We start from the raw sequence: 23,653 nt of genomic DNA on the forward strand, positions 1-23,653 counted from the left end.
CAAATATGTTATGGATTGGATCCATGGGGGGAGCTGAAAATGTTCACCCCGATCCTCCGTGGTGTCCCACGGAGATTTGGACCTGCCGCCAGCTCCTGTGCATGAGCAGATGTGGCGCGCATGCGCAGTAGACCGGAGATCCTGGCAAATTTAAAATCTGCCTGCACCCAGCTGTCAAAGATAGCCAAGGGCAGGGAGAGGTGACCGGGGATGGCTGTCTGCACTTCCCAGTCACATAATCACGGTTATCCTTCAGATAACAGTGACCATGTAAAGTTAAAAATAGTTAAAATAAAAAGTTAAAGTTTCTTCTCCACTTATGGATCATATCCGTAAGGAGAGACAAAATTACATAACTAAGGTCCCAACAATGGGATCTATATCTGCAGAGCTTACCCTGGCTGCTGTGCATGCGCCCATGAGCAAAATGGATAATGTCAATCATTTAAAAGTTTAAATAAAGTTGAAGTTTCATCTCGATTCCCTCTGCAATCGCGCCCATTGGCAAAAAGCCAGACACATTCGCAGGAGCCGAGAAAATTAAAGCCTCCTTGCTTCTGGCTACCAAAGGTCCGCGAGAGCCTGGAGCAGTGACCGATGGCCTTGTTGAGCGGTCCCCGTTCATGTGATTAAAAGGTAGCGATCTACCTTACGCTGGTCACATATAACTAAATAGGAATTACGGATTCCGTATGCGTCTGATCCGCGGTAATACGCAGATCAATTAAATGCTCAGGATTACACAATTCCGCTCACATTAGCGGGTTGGAATTATGTAATCCACCCGCACACCCGACGCTGGTCACATATAACTAAATAGGAATTACGGATTCCGTATGCGTCTGATCCGCGGTAATACGCAGATGAATTAAATGCTCAGGATTACACAATTCCGCTCACATTAGCGGGTTGGAATTATGTAATCCACCCGCACAAACTGCAGCATGATCTATTTTACTGCGGATATCCGCAACATAGAGCCCATTATGCTGTATGGTCGTGGACATACCCGCAGCCCATACACAGCTACATTGTGTACGGGCTGTGGGTACCCGCATCATTGCTAAGTGATGGTGCAGGAAATACAAACAAAAGACGGTGTACTATGCATGACCGCCTGTGTGAGTACGGAGTTAGGTGCAGTAGATTACATAGCCGTACGTAGGGCCATGGCTGGGATCCGCTGTGGGCCTCCGGCTCACAGCTGGGATCCGCAGCTTGTTGAGTGCCTTGTGTGAGACTAGCACACTGCAGCAAGCTTACAAAGCCTCATAGAACCACACTTTTTACACCCCATCCCTGCCATTAAGGTCAAGAAATACCCCCAAACAACATGGGAGTAGGAGGGATAACCGGTTTAATTGCCCCATGTGCCAACCACAAGCAGGCACCCGTAATTACTCCTGTCTTCGGACATACCACACAATTTACATTATTACTTTTATCTAAGTTTTAGGACACCCCATCCCCGCCATTGAGGTCAAGAAATACCCCCAAAAAAGCATGGGAGTAGGAAGAATACCCAGTTTAATTGCCCCATGTGCCAACCCCAAGCAGGTGCCAATAATTACCCCTGTCTTCGGACATACCACACAATTTACATTATTAGTTTTATCTAAGATTTAGGAAACTCCAAAAAGGGCGTGGAGGAGGGGGGGGGGGATTATTTTTAGTGACTCAATTTTTTTTCCCGCACAAGTGAGCAATGGGGCCTGGAATTTATTCAGTTGTGCCCTGAATGGGTGTTTCCTCCATTATAGGCCTAGCCATGTGTCCTGTAAATCCTGTAAATAGATTAGGGTCACAATGGGTATGTTTCTGAACATGGGACAAACAGGGGTATCCATTTTGGGGTGAAAGTCTTCATTCATATGTATGCTGTACAAAAAAAAAACCTGACAATTGTCAAAAAAAATGAAAATCGTAATTTTTTTCCTTCTGCTTTGCTTAGATTCATGCAAAAACTGTGGGGTGAAAATACACAGAACATTCCTAGATTATTTCATTAAGGGGTCTAGTTTTCAAAATGGGAAAATTTGTGGGGGTTCTCCATCGTTTTGACCACTTAAGGGCTCTACAAGTGTGCAATGGGGCTAAATCACCTTTAAGCACAATTTCTGTTCTGAAAGCCACAGGAAGCTCCTTTCGGTTTGGGCCCTGTTGTGCACAGAAACATAATATTAGGGCCACAATGGGTATGTTTCTGCACACAGGACAAACAGGGGTATCCATTTTGAGGTGAAAGTCTACCTTGCTATGTATGCTGTACAAAAAAAAAAACTTTTTAAAATGACACAATTGCCAAAAAAATTAAAATCGTAGTTTTTCCTTCTGTTTTGCATAAATTCATTCAAAAACTATGCAGTCAAAATACGCGATGGACCACTACATTAATTCATTAAGGGGTCTAGTTTTCAAAATAGGGTTATTTATGGGGGTTCTCTATTGTGTTGGCCACTCAAGGGCTCTACTAGTGTGCTATGGGGCCTAAAATGCCTTCAAGCTAAATTTCTGTTCTGAAAGCCACTGGCTGCTCCTTTAATTTTGGGCCCCATTGTGCATACAGACATAATATTAGGGCAACAATGGGTAGCTTTTTGAGCACAGGACAAACAGGCGTATCCATTTTGGGCTGTAAATCCTCATTTTCATGTGCACTACAGGAAAAAAACTGCCTTTAAAATGATGTCATTGCAAAAATTTTCTTTTTTTCTCCTCTAAATTGCATTAATTCCTAAAAACAAACCTGTGGGGTAAAAATACTCATGACACCCCTCAGTGAATACATTGCGGGGTGTAGTTTTTAAAATGTTGTCACTTATCTATTATTCGGACACCTATGAGCCTTTGCAATCTTGGCTTGGTGCAGGAAAATAAAGTGTTCCTCAAAATGTTGATAATCAATGTTAAATACATCTCCTAAATGGTTAAAAAAACACAAAAGTTTTTCAAATGTGCGTCCAGAATAAAGTAAACAGATGGAAATATATATCTTAGCAAAAATTTGAACAGTATATTTGCACATTTTTGACATATTGCAATTGAAAATGTGAAAAAATGATAATTTGTTTCAAGATTTTCCAAATTCTGGCGCTTTTAATAAATATGCATAAATTTATCAGTCTATTTTTACCACCTAAATGAAGTACATTATGTGGCAAAAAAATAAGTGTCAGAATCACTTGGGTATGCAAAACCTTTATGGAGTTATTCTATGTCAAATTGACACATCAGATTTCCAAAATTTGGCTCCATCACTAAGGCACAAACTGGCTTCGTCACTAAGGGGTTAATACAAATGTAAGTAAGATATCATTCTATGAATACTTTTCTCACCTCTGTATATTCCATTCCATCCTCCAGTTTGGAGTGCACCATATTTAGCCTCTAAATGTCCTCCATGATCAGAGGCAAAATAGATCATTGTGTTGTTCTTTAGTCCTGCATTATCAATAGCATTAACGACTGAACCTGAAAAACAATATTCATTGGGCAAATTATGAGCTACTAAACAATTAATTTGTTTATACTGCTTATAAAATGTGGAATCATATACTATACACGATAAGTACAACTATAGGTAACAAATGGCATCCATTTGCAACAATATATAAGACAGTGTACTACCCACTTTACAGCCTCCTGAAAGGCTAAAAGGTATATAAAATATGGAAATTAGTTCATATTAGAGATGGGCGAACGTGCTCGGCCTTGCCCCTTTTTCGCCCGAATACCGTACTCGGGCGAAAAAATTCGGGGGTCGCCGTGGCGGCGCAGGGGGTTGCAGCGGAGAGTGGTGGTGGGGGGGGGGGGGGAGAGGGAGAGAGGGTTCCCCCCTGTTCCCCGCTGCTACCCCCCGCACCGCCACGCCTCTCCCCGCCCCCCGGCGCACCCGAGTACTTTTCGCCCGAGTAGTGAAGTACTCGAAAATCGCGGTGCTCGATTGCGAAATCGCCCTTACCGAGTACGTTCGCTCATCTCTAGTTTATTTCCAAAAAAAATGCGCCACTCAAAACAATCTAAAAGTCTTTTGTATTTAAATGCCAAACAAGCTGAATGTAAGAAGCGAGAGAACTCCTCCATGCTAAGGGCAGTCCTTCCGCCCGTTCCATACTGAACCTTTGATTTTATACAGAGGCACACAGTTAATGTCACTTATTCATGCAAACAATGTGAGAACAATTGTGGCGAGTTCCCTCACATACTGTATATTATATCATTACTAATATATAATGATGATTATCCGTTCAGTCACAAACGACCTTCGGTAACTCTATGGATCAACGTTCTTCACGGAATTCTGTCTGTCATCACTTCTTTCAGTTTCATGATTGACATTTTTGTGGTGGCCTTGATTGTATCTAGCCATCTTGTTCTTTCTTATCCTTATCTTTCCACTCACTTTGCTAAACATCAATACTATTTCCAGTGAGTTAGTACACATCATATGGCCCCCCAAAAATATATGCATAAAACCACTATATCTATGACTTACCAACCATAAAATCCATTTCTTGCACAGTATCCCCATAAATCCCATGCTCGCTTTTTCCAATAAATGCTTTTGCGGTTCTTAGTGGTACATGAGCATGGAGAAAAGAGACGAAGAGCAGAAAAGGGGCGTCCTTATGTCTTAAAATAAATAATTAAAATAATTAAACTATAATAAAAGAAAAAAAGTTTAAAAAAATTCTAACCTCCAATTTTCATTAAAAAACAACATGATAAAAATAGTAACCTGGTACCTTAGTGTGTAAGGCTGAAAAAGACATATATCCATATCCAATGTTAATCCAGAAGAAAGCAAAAAAATCCCAATGAGGCAGAAGCCAACTTTCCTCATTTAAACAAAAAAAAAATTCCTTCTGGATTTCCAATCTGGCAAGCAAAATAATCCCCGGGTCACCGACCCAACTGAAGTAATTAGTAATATGGCCCTCTTGAACTCTTTTAGTGAGACCACCATCACTATGTCCTCAGGCAGAGAGTTCCATAGTCTCAACCTCTTACAGTGAAGATTCCCCTTCTATGTTGGTGTAGAAACCTTCTTTCCTCTAAACATAGAGGATGCCCCCTTGTTACAGTCACAGTCCTGGCTATAAATAAATGATGGGAGAGATCTCTGTATTGTCCCCTGATATATTGATACATAGTTATTAGGTCGTCCCTCAGATGCCTTTTTTCTAAACTAAATAACCTCAATTTTGATAACCTCTCTGGGTATTGTAGTCCACCCATTGCATTTATTATTTTAGTTGTCTGCGTTATACCTGCTCAAGCTCTAATATGTCCTTCTTGAGTACTGTGCCCAAAACTGTACAAAATATTCTATACATGGTCTGACCAGTGATTTGTAAGGCCTCATGTCCACGGGGAAAATCAGGCCCGCTACGGATTCTACATGTAGAATCCGTAGCGGGTCCCTCCTGCCCCGCGGACATGAGCGCTGAAAATAAGAATTTAAAAGAATTTACCTATCCGTAGCGGGCGGGGAAGGTCTGCTGTTCCTCACGGCCGGATCTTCTTTTTCGGCCGGCGGATGAATTCGTCACGCCGGCGGCACGTCGTCGACGTGCCGCGCGCATGCGCCAGGCACATCCGCCGAGCCGAAGCAAGAAAGATCCGGCCGTGAGGAATAGAAGACCTTCCCGGTCCGCTCCGGATGGGTAAATACTTTTAAATTCCTATTTTAGGTCTCCTGCGGATCCGGACGGCTTCCATAGGCTTCAATAGAAGCCCGCGGGAGCCGTCCCCGCGGGAGACCCGCACGAAAATGGAGCATGGTCCAGATTTTTTCATGCTCCATTTTTTTTTAAATCCCTTTTATTGACCATCCGCGGGTATTTATCTACCCGCGGGTGGTCAATGCATCCCTATGGGATGCGGATCCGCATGCGAGAGATCCGCTGCGGATCTTAAATCCTATTTTGCCCGTGGACATGAGGCCTAAAGAGAAAGAACAATGTTCTTGCCATGTGCCCCTCTGCCTGTTTTGATGTACCCTATGACCCCATTTGCCTTGGCAGCAGCTGCATGACACTGGTTGCTCCAGTTAGGCCCAATGTCTATGGGCGGATTTGATTTGCACAATCTACACGGGTCACCCACGCTGAAGATTCACAATTCAAAGTGTTGATAGCGAAGCATTGGCAACCGCAATTCAATTTTAGCATGTAGATTTGATTTGTGGACTATTCGGTACAGAAAACAAATTGCAGCATGCTCCATTTCAGTGCGGATTCCATTCAGACAGGCTCAATAGAAGTCAATGGGTGTGGAAGTTCCGCAGTGCATCTGCAAATACAATTGTGGATTCACTGCGGATTTGAAGGTTAAAATCAAATAGGGAGGTTGGCTTGTATCCGCGTATATCCGAGCGGAAAAACCATTACATCCATGATCTCCCACAAATGGTTTCCGCAGGTCTCCCACTGCAGAAATCCGCACGTGGAATCAGATCTGCCTGTGGACATGAGGCGTTAGGGTTACAGTTCTCTAAAATCCCCAAGTCATTTTCCATGTCTGTTTTGCCCAATGGTTCCCCATTTACTTTGTAGTGGTGACATGTATTTCCTATGCCTATGTGCATAACTTTACATTTATCAGTGTTAAACCTCATTTCCAACTTTTCTGCAGAAACGGCACATCTAGTCAAGCTAATTAAATAATTTTAAACCAATCAAGAAGCCACTGTGAGAACACAGTATGGAGGCACAGATTGGTTTGGGATTGGCAAAGGCATCCAACAGTTTCCAACAAACATCAACAATTTCCATTATGCGGATGACACAACTCTGCTTGCAGAAACAGAAGCAGATCTGAAGCAGCTGCTATGTAAGACTAAAACTACCAGAATTTAAAAGACTAAAATTATGACAGCTGCAAAAAAATGGCTAAATTCAAATCAAAATCGTCAAGAAGGTCATAGAATATGTGAGAGACTTCATCTTCCTTGGCCCAAAAGTTGACCAGGCTGGAGAATTTATGCCAGAGAAAAAAATGTAGGATAGCATTGGGGCGAAGCGGAATGCTAATCATGTACAAAATCTGGAAAAATAGGGATATCGGTATAGCAACTAAACGCAGGATAGTGCAAACCATTGTTTTCCCCATAGCCATGTATGGATGTGGAAGTTGGACTGTGAAAAAAACTGATAAGAGGAGGATTGATGTGTTTGAGCTGTGATGCTGGCGAAAGCTGCTACATATGCTCTGGACGGACAGTGAGAGTAACAAAAAGAGAAGTCCTGAATCATATAGGATCCGATATATCACTGGAGGACAAGATGAACAGACTCACGGATTTTGGCCATTTAATGCAAGCAGAGTCGCTAGAGAAATCTATAATGCTTAGACAGATCAGTGGCAAAAGATGACCCAGCCGCTAAGGACATGATGGCTGATCCTGTCAAAGCTGATACTGGCATGGATATTAACCAACTGAAAGAAACAGTGCGAAACCGAAAAACATGGAGAGAGCTTGCCTTTGGGGTCGCCGAGGGTCATGAACGACTAAATGGCTAACAACAACGTCATATCTTTCCCTGCTCTTATGAAATACAGGTTTAATACAATTCATGAAAAGGATGACAAAATGGAATGTAAGGAGCATCATTGAAATATATCTTTATGGTCAGTTGAGATGTACTTTCATTAATGTAATGTACTGTATATCTATGACTGATGAGAAGATTGCTATTACTATCTCCCTTTAAAAGGAACCAGTCACCACTATTAAACCCTTAAAATTGACTTTACTGGCCGGCAGGGGATGAAAAATCAATCACCTCTAAGGGCCTTTCTTTTCCTAATGAGCGCATGTACCTCCACAATTAGGTTTCAAAGTTATCCCACAGCATATTCTAATCAGCAGAGTCATCTAAACAAGTGGTAAGCTAACCACAACCCCTTTCTCTTGATAGACAGCTAATTGCATCAACTATTACATAGTAAATAGTGCGTGGTTAACTTGGCAGCTCATGAATCAGAGGGACTCTTCTTGACCAGATGACTCTTCTTTGCTGATCTGCCTCCAAAGCAGGAGGACTTTGAAATGTAACTTCAAAAGTTACATGGACTCATTAGGGAAAAAAAGGGCATTAGAAGTGATTGATTTTTTTATCCCCTGATGGCTAGTGAAGTCCGTTTTAGGCATGAAATGGTGGTGACTGGTCCCCTTTAAGTGCACTACTGCCAAGATAATAAAATTCTATGGAGCACACACATTTGTGTTTTTGATTGGACTATCTTTACAAAATTGAACAAACTTTTTCATGTGGTCAATATTGTAGAAAAGATTATATCTACATGAGGGAGAACAGATACTGTAATATAAGGAAAATTAATTGAAAACACAGGTCACAACCAATTTTGTTTTCTATCTAAATCTTCATGCATGCTAAATAATGTATGGTATTTTGTTATAGATTAAAAGTCAAACTAACATACCCGTCAATGAAGTGCAGCACCTCCCTCAGCATTTGAGATGCCGTTCTTTCAAGATTCATTGGCTGTTCAACGATTTCATGATTTCTCATTATTATACAGCTCCAGTGATGTATAAAACCATATTTCACGTACCATGTGATAAAAAATAAAATGACTAACAGTGCGCTGTAGAAAATGATCTTCCAGTTGATGGCGACCATATTACTGTATCTGGCAATCACTAACGTCATCACAGCAAAAGCCATAATCTGAGTAAGAAGTGTCAGTTGTGCTCGAAAAGAGGCATCCAAGTCCAGCAACCCTCCAGGCTGGCACTCATTGAAGAGGCTAAGCGGCATACCATAGAAATAATCAAAGCCATGGTTAAGAGGATGATGACAATGGTCATTAGGAGATTCACAATTCATCCCAAGATGCCATTTGCCTAATGATGAAAAAGATACTGCAGTTAAAGCGTAGTATAAGGTAAAAGAAAATAACTTGTTTCAGAGCCTTAATTGAGGCAATATTTAAGGATTTTGTAGAGTCTGTGGGGATAAAAAAAATACAGCATTACAGAGTTTCTTAAGGTAAATGCATCATGCATTTATTTTAGCCACGATAATTAGTAAAATTAAATACGAGAACATTGTATTATTTTACGGCTCCACAGGCTATGTTCATGCTAGTGTTTTTTGGAATGTTTTTATTTTCTTAAATATGGAAAACATCTGTAAAAGCTTCCTGCTTACATACAGTTTTATCAAGGTGGTGCCTATTCAATGAATGTGTCTCAGTGGTTAGCACTGTTACTTTACAATGCTGGAGTCCTAGGTTCAAATCTCATCAAATACAACATCACCTTTGGTCAACTGTATATAGTCATTACCCTCTTCTTCCAGAGTTGAACGGAGAACTCCAGCGCTGCAAGGCTAACAGCTAAGCAACCACACTTGTTCTTTCATTGCCAGAGAAAGAATAGCAAGAAAAATAAATACAAAAGAGAACATAAAATATCACCCTTGGTCATATTTGAACTTACAAGGGAAAAAAATGGCTTTCTACAAAGCATTGTTTGTGTGTGTTGTATTGCTATACTGACACATCTACAGTAGACCTATAGTAGTATAATAGAGCAGTCTGTAAATCTAGTGCTTCTGTTAATGATGACATGACTTTACTCAACCTCTTTTGATCTAAACAGTAAAGTTAACAAGTGAGCTGCAGAAGCCAGCAAATATTAGTCTACTGCAAGACTTCTAGTGGTCAGCGTGAAAACTGGAATGGTGTCCTTGGTCAGCTTCAAACCCCCGACCACAAGGCAACATTGTTAACACTAAGCCCAGTGTTAGGTGTAAGGTGATACATTTACAAGCTGTGATGGTTTTTAAGAATTCTGAACTATGAGCTTTAAGACTGTAATTTTTGGGATCAAGTAATGGTTTGGGCTCCCAGGACATAATGAAAAACATTTTCACAAAACTAAAAATTCTGCAGACATTTCATTTAAACAGTAAAGTTGCCGCAGAAAGAAAAATATTAGGCTATTGCAAGTGTTCTAATGGTGAGCATGAAAAATGTAATATTTGTAGATAGTATATGGGTACAAAAAATATTTTTCAAAAACCACCTCTGAGTGGCACCAATTTTTTCTGATTTCTGTTTTTCATTTGCCTTATGCACATATATATGTTTTGCAGCACTGTACAAATTTGTTCAACACTCTGGGCCAATTATTAATAATACAGGTGAGATTCTAACACAGGATCGCAAGGCAACATTGCTAAAACTAAGCCTCCAGGCTAGAACCATGTCTTGGTGATACATTTACAAGCTATGATGGTTTTATTTTTAAGAATGCTGAACTATAAGCTTTAAGACTGTAATTTTTGGAATCTATGATGTCCTGGGAGCCCAAACAATCCTTAAGAAAATTTTCACAAGACTAAAAATTATGCAGACATTTCTTCATGGCCAAACAGGGCTATTGAGAGAGCAAAATGTAAAGGTTAGAGATGAGCGAGCACCAAAATGCTCGAGTGCTCATTACTCGAGTCGAACTTCCCGCGATGCTCGAGGGTTCGTTTCGAGTAACGAACCCCATTAAAGTCAATGGGCGACTCGAGCATTTTTGTATATCGCCGATGCTCGCTAAGGTTTTCATTTGTGAAAATCTGGGAAATTCACGAAAGTGATGGGAACGACACAGAAACGGATAGGGCAGGCGAGGGGCTACATGTTGGGCTGCATCTCAAGTTCCCAGGTCCCACTATTAAGCCACAATAGCGGCAAGAGTGCCCCCCCCCCGCACTGTCAGCATAAAGATCGTTCTCCTCTGCCCCAGCTGTATCAGCTGTGGCAGAGAAGAACGATGTTAGCCCATTGAAAGCAATGGGCTGCCGGCGAGCGCGGGATGAATTTTCGGGGAGGGCTTAAAAATATAAGCCCTTACCTAAAAATCATCCTAAAATGTGTAAAAATAAAAAATAAAAAGTATACTCACCTTTCCGCTGAAGCCGGAGTTCAGCCGCGTCTGGCTGGCAGTTCTCCTGAACTGCTCTCTGTAGTATTCAGCAGCCGGGGATTTAAAATCCCCGCCTGCTGAATGAGCTGCCTCTGATTGGTCACAGCCTCACCAATCAGAGGCAGCACTCACCCATTCATAAATCCCCGGCTGCTGAATACTACAGAGAACAGTTCAGGAGAACTGCCGGCCAGACGCGGCTGAACTCCGGCTGCAGCGGAAAGGTGAGTATACATTTTTTTTTATTTTTACACATTTTAGGATGATTTTCAGGTAAGGGCTTATATTTTTAAGCTCTTCCCGAAAATTCACCCCGCGCTCGCCGGCAGCCCATTGCCTTCGATGGAGCCGGCTGTATTGCCGGCTCCATTGAATTCAATGGGCTAACATCGTTCTTCTCTGCCACAGCTGTTATAGCTACGGTAGAGGAGAACGATCTTTATGCTGACATTTTTATTTTTACACATTTTAGGATGATTTTCAGGTAAGGGTTTATATTTTTAAACCCTTCCCAAAAATTCATCCTGAGATCGCCGGCAGCCCATTGCTTTCAATGGAGCCGGCTGTATTGCCGACTCCATTGAATTGAATGGTCAGTGCTCGTTTAATCGAGACGAGTATCGCGTGGTGCTCGTCTCGAGTAACGAGCATCTCGAGCACCCTAATACTCGAACGAGCATCAAGCTCGGACGAGTATGCTCGCTCATCTCTAGTAAAGGTCTTTCGAGGGCAAAGGAATATGAACAAATAGAATGAGAGTTTTAGCTGTATGCATAAAGTTAGTGCAGTCTATAAAATTACCTATAATTCCAGTAAAATAGCCTTGTTTCTGCAGTATTGAGGCAAATGTAGTCTCATTAGGGGGAAGTCCTCCGGATGAACCAATCCAATTAATAACACGAGCTGCACCGCATGAGTCCATACCTAACATAACATTTCCGATTATAACTTATGTACAATATAGCAACCACCTGATATAAAGTGCACATAATTGCTACAGAAATGTCTATTGTAATATATACAAGGAATGAAACTGAAAGTTTGGATGTTTTCAAAAGGAATATCACAGAATTATAAAAGAAAATCTTGACCTCTTTATAGAAGATTTAAGCAGTTATTTATACGAACTATATGACTTCACTAGCTGATATACCCAGCCTTGCCCAAGTAATTTGATAAAGGTGTTTACGTGTTGTTTGCACAGAAAATTTTATGAAGTCAAGGTTATTTTAGAGGAACCGAGGAATAAAATATGTATACACATAGGAGCGTTAGATTCTCCTCAGGCTGCATGTACTGATGTCCCTCTTCAGAATGTGCCACCCCTCCCACTCTCCTCATTTAGGACCTAAAGACTACTTGCATCAAATGTCACGCTTGTACGACACTGAGAAGTTACATTACATAGGGGTGCACTTACTTTTAACTTTAGCATTGAATAATCGAGTTGTGACCCTTACTTTTCCTATTTAGGACCTAAAGAATGCTTGTGCCAAATTTCATGTTTGCACGACATCAGGAAGTTAGAGAATTAGAATTGGTACATTACACAGTGGCGCCAATACTTTTGCATTTCGCATTTAATTTTCGAGTTGTGACCTCTTTACTTTTCCTATTTAGGACCTCAAGAATGCTCCTGCCAAATTTCATGCTTGTATGACATCGGGAAGTTAGAGAATTAGTGGCGAGTCAGTCAGTCAATGAGTCAGTGAGTGAGGGCTTTCCCCTATATTATATATATACATACAAACATACACTACCGTTCAAAAGTTTGGGGTCACCCAAACAATTTTGTGTTTTCCATGAAAAGTCACACTTATTCACCACCATGCGTTGTGAAATGAATAGAAAATAGAGTCAAGACATTGACAAGGTTAGAAATAATGATTTGTATTTGAAATAACATTGTTTTTACATCAAACTTTGCTTTCGTCAAAGAATCCTCCTTTTGCAGCAATTACAGCATTGCACACCTTTGACATTCTAGCTGTTAATTTGTTGAGGTAAGCTTGAGAAATTGCACCCCACGCTTCTAGAAGCATCTCCCACAAGTTGGATTGGTTGGATGGGCTCTTCTGGCGTACCATACGGTCAAGCTGCTCCCACAACAGCTCAATGGGGTTCAGATCTGGTGACTGCGCTGGCCACTCCATTACCGATAGAATACCAGCTGCCTGCTTCTGCTGTAAATAGTTCTTGCACAATTTGGAGGTGTGTTTAGGGTCATTGTCCTGTTGTAGGATGAAATTGGTTCCAATCAAGCGCTGTCCACTGGGTATGGCATGGCGTTGTAAAATGGAGTGATAGCCTTCCTTATTCAGAATCCGTTTTACCCTGTACAAATCTCCCACCTTACCAGCACCAAAGCAACCCCAGACCATCACATTACCTCCAGCATGCTTAACAGATGGCGTCAGGCATTCTTCCAGCATCTTTTCATTTGTTCTGCGTCTCACAAACGTTCTTCTTTGTGATCCAAACACCTCAAACTTGGATTCATCTGTCCACAACACTTTTTTCCAGTGTTCCTCTGTCCAATGTCTGTGTTCTTTTGCCCATCTTAATCTTTTTCTTTTATTGGCCAGTCTCAGATATGGCTTTTTCTTTGCCACTCTGCCCTGAAGCCCAAAATCCCGCAGCCGCCTCTTCACTGTAGATGTTGACACTGGTGTTTTGCGGGTACTATTTAATGAAGATGCCAGTTGGGTACCTGTGAGGCATCTGTTTCTCAAACTAGAGACTCTAATGTGCTTATCTTCTTGCTTAGTTGTGCAACGCGGCCTCCCACTTCTTTTTCTACTCTGGTTAGAGCCTGTTTGTGCTGTCCTCTGAAGGGAGTAGTACACACCGTTGTAGGAAATCTTCAATTTCTTAGCAATTTCTCGCATGGAATAGCCTTCATTTCTAAGAACAAGAATAGACTGTCGAGTTTCAGATGAAAGTTCTCTTTTTCTGGCCATTTTGAGCGTTTAATTGACCCCACAAATGTGATGCTCCAGAAACTCAATCTGCTCACAGGAAGGTCAGTTTTGTAGCTTCTGTAACGAGCTAGACTGTTTTCAGATGTGTGAACATGATTGCACAAGGGTTTTCTAATCATCAATTAGCCTTCTGAGCCAATGAGCAAACACATTGTACCATTAGAACACTGGAGTGATAGTTGCTGGAAATGGGCCTCTATACACCTTTGTAGATATTGCACAAAAAACCAGACATTTGCAGCTAGAATAGTCATTTACCACATTAGCAATGTATAGAGTGCATTTGTTTAAAGTTAGGACTAGTTTAAAGTTATCTTCATTGAAAAGTACAGTGCTTTTCCTTCAAAAATAAGGACATTTCAATGTGACCCCAAACTTTTGAACGGTAGTGTACATACATACATACATACACCTTTATGCCATCTTTCCTTGTAAGTATGTAAATAGGGTGACTAAAGGGTGTAAAATGTAATAACTAGAGATGAGCGAGCAAAAAAATGCTCGGGTGCTCGTTACTCGGGACGAAAATTTCACGATGCTCGAGGGTTCGTTTCGAGTAACGAACCCCATTGAAGTCAATGGGCGACTCGAGCATTTTTGTATATCACCGATGCTCGCTAAGGTTTCCATTTGTGAAAATCTGGGCAATTCAAGAAAGTGATGGGAACGACACAGCAACGGATAGGGCAGGCGAGGGGCTACATGTTGGGCTGCATCTCAAGTTCCCAGGTCCCACTATTAAGCCACAATAGCGGCAAGAGTGGCCCCCCTTCCCAACAATTTTTACTTCTGAAAAGCCCTCATTAGCAATGCATAGCTTAGCTAAGCACCACACTACCTCCAACAAAGCACAATCACTGCCTGCAGGACACTCTGTTGACACTTCTCCTGGGTTACATGCTGCCCAACCCCCCTCCCCCCCCCCCCGCAGGACCCAGTGTCCACAGCGCACACCAAAGTGTCCCTGCGCAGCCTTCAGCTGCCCTCATGCCACACCACCCTCATGTCTATTTATAAGTGCGTCTGCCATGAGGAGGAACCGCAGGCACACACTGCAGAGGGTTGGCACGGCTAGGCAGCGACCCTCTTTAAAAGGGGCGGGGCGATAGCCCATAATGCTGTACAGAAGCAATGAGTAATCCAATCCTGTGCCACCTCCATCAGGAGCTGCACACGTGGGCATAGCAATGGGGAACCTATGTGCCACACACTATTCATTCTGTCAAGGTGTCTGCATGCCCCAGTCAGACCGCGGCTTTTTATAAATAGTCACAGGCAGGTACAACTCCGCAATGGGAATTCCGTGTGCACCCACAGCATGGGTGGGTCCCAGGAAGCCACCGGCGGTACATAAATATATCCCATTGCAGTCCCCTGGACAGCAAAGCTAACATCAGGTTTAATGCAGGTGGGCTTCGGCCCACACTGCATGCCCCAGTCAGACTGGGGTTCTTTAGAAGTGGACACATGCAGTTACAACTCCGTGTGGACCGACAGCATGGGTGGCTCCCTGGAACCCACCGGCGGTACATAAATATATCCCATTGCAGTGCCCAGCACAGCTGAGGTAATGTCAGGTTTAATGCAGGTGGGCTAAAAATTACTAGGATTACACTGTAGGCGAGGGCCCAAAAAAATTGGTGTACCAACAGTACTAATGTACCTCAGAAAAATTGCCCATGCCCAACCAAGAGGGCAGGTGAAACCCATTAATCGCTTTGGTTAATGTGGCTTAATTTGTAACTAGACCTGGAGCCAGCCCAGTTAAAATAAAAATTGGTTCAGGTGCAAGTTTCAACGCTTTAATGAGCATTGAAACGTATAAACATTGTTTACAAGAGTTATATGACTGAGCCTTGTGGGCCTAAGAAAAATTGCCCGTTCGGCGTGATTACGTGAGGTTTCAGGAGGAGGAGCAGGAGGAGGAGGATGAATATAATACACAGATTGATGAAGCTAAAAGGTCCCCGTTTTTGATGGTGATAGAGAACGATGCTTCCATCCGCGGGTGCAGCCTACATATTGTTTAGGTATCGCTGCTGTCCGCTGGTGGAGAAGAGAAGTCTGGGGAAATCCAGGATTTGTTCATCTTTATGAGTGTAAGCCTGTCGGCACTGTCGGTTGACAGGTGGCTACGCTTATCCGTGATGATTGCCCCAGCCACACTAAACACCCTCTCTGACAAGATGCTAGCCGCAGGACAAGCAAGCACCTCCAGGGCATACAGCGCGAGTTCAGGCCACGTGTCCAGCTTCGACACCCAGTAGTTGTAGGGGGCAGAGGCGTCACGGAGGACGGTCGTGCGATCGGCTACGTACTCCCTCACCATCCTTTTACAGTGCTCCCGCCAACTCAGCCTTGACTGGGGAGCGGTGACAGTCTTGCTGGGGAGCCATAAAGCTGGCAAAGGCCTTGGAGAGTGTTCCCCTGCCTGCGCTGTACATGCTGCCTGATCTCCGCGCCTCCCCTGCTACCTGGCCCTCGGAACTGCGCCTTCTGCCACTAGCGTTGTCGGATGGGAATTTTACCATCAGTTTGTCCACCAGGGTCCTGTGGTATAGCATCACTCTCGAACCCCTTTCCTCTTCGGGTATGTAGCCGATCGCACAACCGTCCTCCGTGACGCCTCTGCCCCCTACAACTACTGGGTGTCGAAGCTGGACACGTGGCCTGAACTCGCGCTGTATGCCCTGGAGGTGCTTGCTTGTCCTGCGGCTAGCGTCTTGTCAGAGAGGGTGTTTAGTGCTGCTGGGGGAATCACAGATAAGCGTACCCGCCTGTCAACTGACAGTGCCGACAGGCTTACACTCATAAAGATGAGCAAATCCTGGATTTCCCCAGACTTCTCTTCTCCACCAGCGGACAGCAGCGATACCTAAACAATACGTAGGCTGCACCCGCGGATGGAAGCATCGTTCTCTATCACCACCATCAAAAACGGGGACCTTTTAGCTTCATCAATCTGTGTATTATATTCATCCTCCTCCTCCTCCGCCTGAAACCCCACGTAATCACGCCGAACGGGCAATTTTTCTTAGGCCCACAAGGCTCAGTCATATAACTCTTGTAAACAATGTTTATACGTTTCAATGCTCATTAAAGCGTTGAAACTTGCACCTGAACCAATTTTTATTTTAACTGGGCTGGCTCCAGGCCTAGTTACAAATTAAGCCACATTAACCAAAGCGATTAATGGGTTTCACCTGCCCTCTTGGTTGGGCATGGGCAATTTTTCTGAGGTACATTACTACTGTTGGTACACCAATTTTTTGGGCCCTCGCCTACAGTGTAATCCTAGTCATTTTTAGCCCACCTACATTAAACTTGACATTACCTCAGCTGTGTTGGGCACTGCAGAGGGATATATTTATGTACCGCCTGTGGCTTCCTGGGACCCACCCATGCTGTCGGTCCACACGCAGTTGTAACTGCATGTGTCCGCTTCTAAAGAACCCCAGTCTGACTGGGGCATGCAGTGTGGGCCGAAGCCCACCTGCATTAAACCTGACATTAGCTTTGCTGTCCAGGGCAATGCAATGGGATATATTTATGTACCGCCGGTGGGTTCCAGGGAGCCACCCATGCTGTCGGTCCACACGGACTTCACAATAGGGAGTTGTACCTGCCTGTTTCTACTTCTAAAGAACCCCAGTATGACTGGGGCATGCAGTGTGGGCTGAAGCCCACCTGCATTTAATCTGACGTTAGCTCTGCTGTTCAGGGCACTGCAATGGGATACATTTATGTACAGCCGGTTGGTTCTAGGGAGCCACCCATGCTGTGGGTGCACACGGAATTCCCATTGCGGAGTTGTACCTGCCTGTGACTATTTATAAAAAAAACCCCAGTCTGACTGGGGCATGCAGACACCTTGACAGAATGAATAGTGTGTGGCACATAGGTTCCCCATTGCTATGCCCACGTGTGCAGCTCCTGATGGAGGTGGCACAGGATTGGATTTCTCATTGCTTCTGTACAGCATTGTGGGCTATCGCCCAGCCCCTTTTAAAGAGGGTCGCTGCCTAGCCGTGCCAACCCTCTGCAGTGTGTGCCTGCAGTTCCTCTTCATGGCAGACGGACTTATAAATAGACATGAGGGTGGTGTGGCATGAGGGCAGCTGAAGGCTACGCAGGGACACTTTGGTGTGCGCTGTCGACACTGGGTCGTGCGGGGGAGGGGGTGGGGGGTTGGGCAGCATGTAACCCAGGAGAAGTGTCAGCGGAGTGTCATGCAGGCAGTGATTGTGCTTTGTTGGAGGTAGTGTGGTGCTTAGCTAAGGTATGCATTGCTAATGAGGGTTTTTCAGAAGTAAAAATTGTTGGGACGGGGGGGGGGGGGGGGGGCACTCTTGCCGCTATTGTGGTTTAATAGTGGGACCTGGGAACTTGAGATGCAGCCCAACATATAGCCCCTCGCCTGCCCTATGCGTTGCTGTGTCGTTCCCATCACTTTCTTGATTTGCCTCGATTTTCACAAATGGAAACCTTAGCGAGCATCAGCGAAATACAAAAATGCTCGAGTCGCCCATTGACTTCAAAAATTTCAAACGCGAAAATGTCGTCTTGAGTAACGAGCACCTGAGCATTTTGGTGCTCGCTCATCTCTAATCCTCACCAATTTAGAGAGAATACCACTGGCATGTTTGTGAATTTTGACAGCAGTGACTGCACAAGTGCTCCTCCAATAGGAACTGAAGTGAATGGGACTGCTGGAGATTGCAAAGCAATGGAACTCAAACATCTCTAGCAGTTTTGATTCAAGTGAATAGAGTGTTGGCATGTATGTGAGGCCACTGCTGTCACAATTCCGGGACACGTGGTAGTTTATTTTGAAAGGGAGAAAGTGACAAGAAGCTGACAGATACTATACCATTTATCAAGAGGAACAAAGTTTCAAAAGCTATTCTAACAGGAACCAATCACCTCTAAACAGCACCATGAACTACATTATAGTGCTGTTCAAGGAGGTGACGGGTAGCTGGGGAATGTATTTTTTTATTCACCCAATTTCCTCACCCACACTGTTCCCTAGTTAGGTTTGTGCAAGCCATGAAAATCTGACTCTTCAGATTGCTGTGTTCACACTCTCCCAGAGAAGTATATGGTGCATTGCAATCCGAAGAGTCAGATTTTCGTGCCACACGCAGACTTGACTAGTGTCACTTATTTGTTTCTTAATTCTATCAATACTTATGTTTTGTAACTGTTTGTCATTTTGATCAATAGTGTAATCTTAAAAATATTGTATGTTGAGACTACTGGTGAAGAATTGTTTTAAGTGACCTTGTGGAGCTCTGGCTTCTAGAATTCCCACAAGTTGCTAATGAGCTTCTACTTGGATGCTTTCCTGGACTCATGTGATCAACTTTTAATTAATAACATACAATTGGTAAACATTAGAGATGAGCGAGCGTACTCGGAAAAGCACTACTCGCTCGAGTAATTTGCTTTATCCGAGTATCGCTGTGCTCGTCCCTGAAGATTCGGGTGCCGGCACGGAGCGGGGAGCTGCAGGGGAGAGCGGGGAGGAACGGAGGTAAGATCTTTCTCTCCCTCTCTCCTGCCCGCTCTCCTCTGCTCCCCGCTGCGACTCACCTGTCAGCCGCACCCAAATCTTCAGACCCGAGCACAGCGATACTCGGATAAAGCACATTACTCGAGCGAGTAGTGCTTTTCCGAGTACGCTCGCTCATCTCTAGTAAACATCCCAAGCATAGATAAGAATACACTTGACGGATAACCCTGAGAATAGCGTATTTTCGTGGAAAATTCATAAAATACATAACAATTATTTTTGCTATGCAAGTTTGCTAATGATATAAGAGCATAAATCCTGAAAAACACATGTACATGTCTGATGTTTTGTTGGATTTGCCTGAAAGATGATTTGGGTACACCAAGTTTGCCTGCCTTTGGCAAATTCCTGTCTGAAATTTCTAATTAACTTATTATTTATATTCTTGGCCCTTTGACCACAATGCCAATTAAACCTTGTAGATGTGAATTACATAATATGTGAATTTCAAATGTTTTCTAGAATTCCCACATTCTGTGAGGAAAAAAAACAGTATGTTATTTACTAATAAGGAAGGCCATTAAAGTGATTCCCTTGTCACATTAAATGTGAAGCACTTTTGACCTCACCATGTCTCTGTGTGTAGCACCTATGGCTGTTAGCTGTATCTAAAATGATCCTGGAGAGCTGACCAAGTCTTAGTGGTTAATAATTTATGTACTATGACACTGGGGAACAGTGCAGGATTAGGACAGAGGGTGAGTACAGAAAATACATCCCCAGGTTCCCTGTAAACCTTCTGAACAACATCACAGCTTAGTTTATGGTACTGTGTGGATGTGACAGGTTTCCTTTAAGGACAAGTTACTGCCAGACGGTCTCTATATAGATTAAATTAGGTTGTTTCTTTATTCACCAGCAGTCACCTGTTATCACCAGAGTAAGTCACTTCTAGCCATACATTGTAGCATTAGATAGGGAACATTTGTAAGTTCATGCAAATAAATGGATGTATAAGGTCTGCCGGGAGATCTGCAGAGCTGAGTTATGACCCCCTGTTGCCCAACCATCAGTTGTAGAACATGATTGTTCTCACTATGAATCTAAGTACTTCAGTGTAGTTAATGTTCATTTGCAGCACTGAATAGAGATGGAAAGGCCTGGAAAAAAAAAAAAAAAGGAAAAATTGGGAAAAAACAGGTCTTTCTCCGATTTTTTCCAAACCCATTTTTTTCTGAAAAATTAGATTTAAAAAAGTCTGTAGAATGTTCTTTTCGAATGATAAATAATATGTCTAAGACATGGTAGTCAAACTATGTAACATGTAAATAAGCAAATCCTGGAACAGAATTCAAGTAACATTGTACTTGTCAATGCGGTTCTCAAACAGGAGAAATATGCATTTGTGCCACTAGGGGGCACTACAGGGAAAAGCATCTAGTTTAGTTTACTTGTGTACCTGCTCGGACCTCTAAGGCCTCATGTCCATGGGGGGGGGGGGGGGGGGGGGAATCAGGCCCGCTACGGATTCTCCATGGATAATCCATAGCAGATCCCTCCTGCCCCGCAGACAAGAGGCATTAAAATAAGAATAAACTCACCTGCTGCGGACCGTGCAGGTCTTCCCTTTTTCACGGCCGGATCTTCTTTCTTCGGCCCGGCGGATGTGCTCGGCCTGCCGGCTGCGTGTATGCTCCGGGCACATCCGCCGGGCCGAAGAAAGAAGATCCTGCCGCGAAGGAAGAAAAATCTGCATCGCCCAGAGCAGGTGAGTTTAATTCAAGCGCAGGTCTCCTGCGGATCCGGATAGCTTCCATAGGCTTCAATAGAAGCCTGCGGGAGCCGTCCCCGTGGGAGACCCGCACCTAAATGGAGCATGTCCATTTTTTCATGCTCCAGAAATTTTTTAATTCACTTTTATTGACCATCCACGGGTATTTATCTACCCGCGGGTGGTCAATGCATTCCTTTGGGGCGCGGATCCGCATGCGGGTGATCCGCTGCGGATTTTAATTCTTCTTTTCCCCATGGACATGAGGCCTAACAGTTGAGTAATTGTTGGTATACAGGTATTCAGGAAAGGGCTTTACATATAAGCCCTTCCCTGAAAAAGAAACATTTTAGTGTAAGAACCAAAAAATAAATAAATACTTACCTCTCCGCCGCTGCCGTGACCCCCGTGGACATGAAGAACGCATCTGCAGCATGCGGCAGATGTTTCCTTCACCCCCACTAGTTAAAAGAATTCCCTGCTGCTACATCCGCCGCAGAGGAATTCTTCAATTCCCAACCGCAGCTGTCACACATGACAGCTGCGGTAGAGAATCCTGCTGCCGCCATCCCCATCATTGGATTTCAGAGAAGGGCTTTAAACATAAGCCCTTCCCTGAAAATCCCAAAAAAAGTGTCAAAAAAAAAAAAAAAAAAAAGCATACCTCACCTCCCTTCAGCTGCCGGGGCTCAGCCGCGGCTTCTGCCGCTGTCCCAGGCTCTATATATTTCTCAGATATCAGCATGCTGGGATTTAAAATCCCTGCCTGCTGATAGCCAAGCCAATCACAATCAGAGCTACCAGCAGGCGGGGATTTTAAATCCCCGGCTGCTCATAGCTCAGCAGGGCTACAGAGTCGGGCACAGCGCCAGAAGTCGCTGCTGAGCCCCGACAGCCGTCAATGGCTTCATAAGCCCTTTCCTGAAAAGCCTGTTAAAAATAGTGTAAAAAAAATAAATTATATATATTACATTACATATACACACATATACTAACCTGCCAGGGCTCTGCTGCGACTTCTGCAGCTGTCCCTAGCTCTGTAGTTTTGAGCTGCTGGTAGCTCTGATTGTGATTGGCTGAAGTGCTTTAGCCAATCACAATCAGAGCTACCAGCAGTCAGGGATTTTAAATCCCCGACTGCTGATAGTTCAGAACTACAGAGCCACAGAGCCGGGGACAGCTGCAGAAGCCGCGGCTGTGCCCCGGCAGCTGAAGGCAGGTGGGTATTTTTATATTTTTTTACACTATTCTTAACAGGCTTTTCAGGGAAGGGCTTACAAAGCCCTTCCCTGAAAAGTCATTGACGGCAGCCGGGGCTCAGCGGCGACTTCTACCGTTGTCCCCGGCTCTGTAGCGCTGCTGAGCTATCAGCAGCCGTGGATTTAAAATCCCCACTTGCTGGTAGCTCTGATTGTGATTGGCTTAAGTGCTCAGCCAATCACAAATCAGAGCTACCAGCAGGCGGGGATTTTAAATCCCCGGCTGCTGATAGTTCAGAACTACAGAGCCGGGGACAGCGGCAGAAGCCGCGGCTGAGCCCTGGCAGGTGAGTAATGTTTTTATATATTGTTCTGAGCTATCAGAAGGCGGATATTTAAAATCCCCGCCTGCTGGTAGCTCTGATTGTGATTTACTGAAGTGCTTCAGCCAATCACAATCAGAGCTACCAGAAGATGGGAATTTTAAATACCCGGCTGCTGATAGCTCAGAACTACAGAGCCAGGGACAGCGGCAGAAGTCGCGGCTGAGCCCCGGAAGCTGAAGGCAGGTGAGTATTGATTTTTTTATTTTTTGTACACAACTTTTAAATGGCTTTTCAGGGAAGGGTTTATGAAGCCCTTCCTGAAAAGCCATTGACAGGGATGCCAGCAGCAGGATTCTCTACCGCAGCTGTCGTGTGACAGCTGCGGTTGAGAATTGAAGAATTCCTCTGCTGCATCTGCCACAGATGTGGCATATGTAGCAGCAGGAAATTCTTTTAACTAGCGAGGGTGAGGGAAACATCTGCCGCATGCGGCAGATGTGTTCTTCATGCCCGCAGGGGTCACAGCAGCGGCGGAGGGGTAAGTTTTTTGTTTTTTAGACTAAAATGTTTCTTTTTCAGGGAAGGGCTTATATGTAAAGCCCTTACCTGAAAAAGAATGCAGGGGGCCGGCAGAGCCGGCGGCTCCATTGCCAACAAGCATGCAGCTGTGTTCACGTGTGTTTTTGCTCGTACCTAGGTGCGGACGTATGTACGCACCTAAGTACGCACAAAAACACGCTCGTGTGAACCCACCCCAAGACTAAATATGTCAGAAGTCACAGGGCTCAATATGTGGCATTATCTGCAGTGCTGTAGAAAAACACAAACCATATTTACAGCATTATCTGAACTCAAATGATGTACCCAAAAGAGATAACGACAAGTTCAGGTTTCCTTTCCTTTTCAAAAA

At 43.9% G+C, this 23,653-nt stretch overlaps 2 protein-coding genes across 3 annotated transcripts in view; both read right to left on the reverse strand.

The window, feature by feature from the left end:
- LOC136625585 (arylsulfatase H-like) overlaps positions 1–23,653 on the reverse strand; it is a 381,691-nt gene that overhangs the window by 260,585 nt on the left and 97,453 nt on the right. The window lies entirely within an intron of this gene.
- The window catches only part of LOC136625584 (arylsulfatase H-like), a 111,757-nt gene that overhangs the window by 5,259 nt on the left and 82,845 nt on the right, over positions 1–23,653 (reverse strand). Inside the window, exons 5-8 of the mRNA XM_066599902.1 lie at positions 11,753–11,875; positions 8,449–8,872; positions 4,496–4,632; positions 3,337–3,471 (exon numbers count right to left, since the gene is read on the reverse strand). Coding sequence (XP_066455999.1) covers positions 3,337–3,471; positions 4,496–4,632; positions 8,449–8,872; positions 11,753–11,875 — 819 coding nt within the window. The remainder of the gene's footprint in view (positions 1–3,336; positions 3,472–4,495; positions 4,633–8,448; positions 8,873–11,752; positions 11,876–23,653) is intronic.

The sequence above is a fragment of the Eleutherodactylus coqui genome, chromosome 4, assembly GCF_035609145.1.
Source record: "Eleutherodactylus coqui strain aEleCoq1 chromosome 4, aEleCoq1.hap1, whole genome shotgun sequence".
Classification (NCBI taxonomy): domain Eukaryota; kingdom Metazoa; phylum Chordata; class Amphibia; order Anura; family Eleutherodactylidae; genus Eleutherodactylus; species Eleutherodactylus coqui.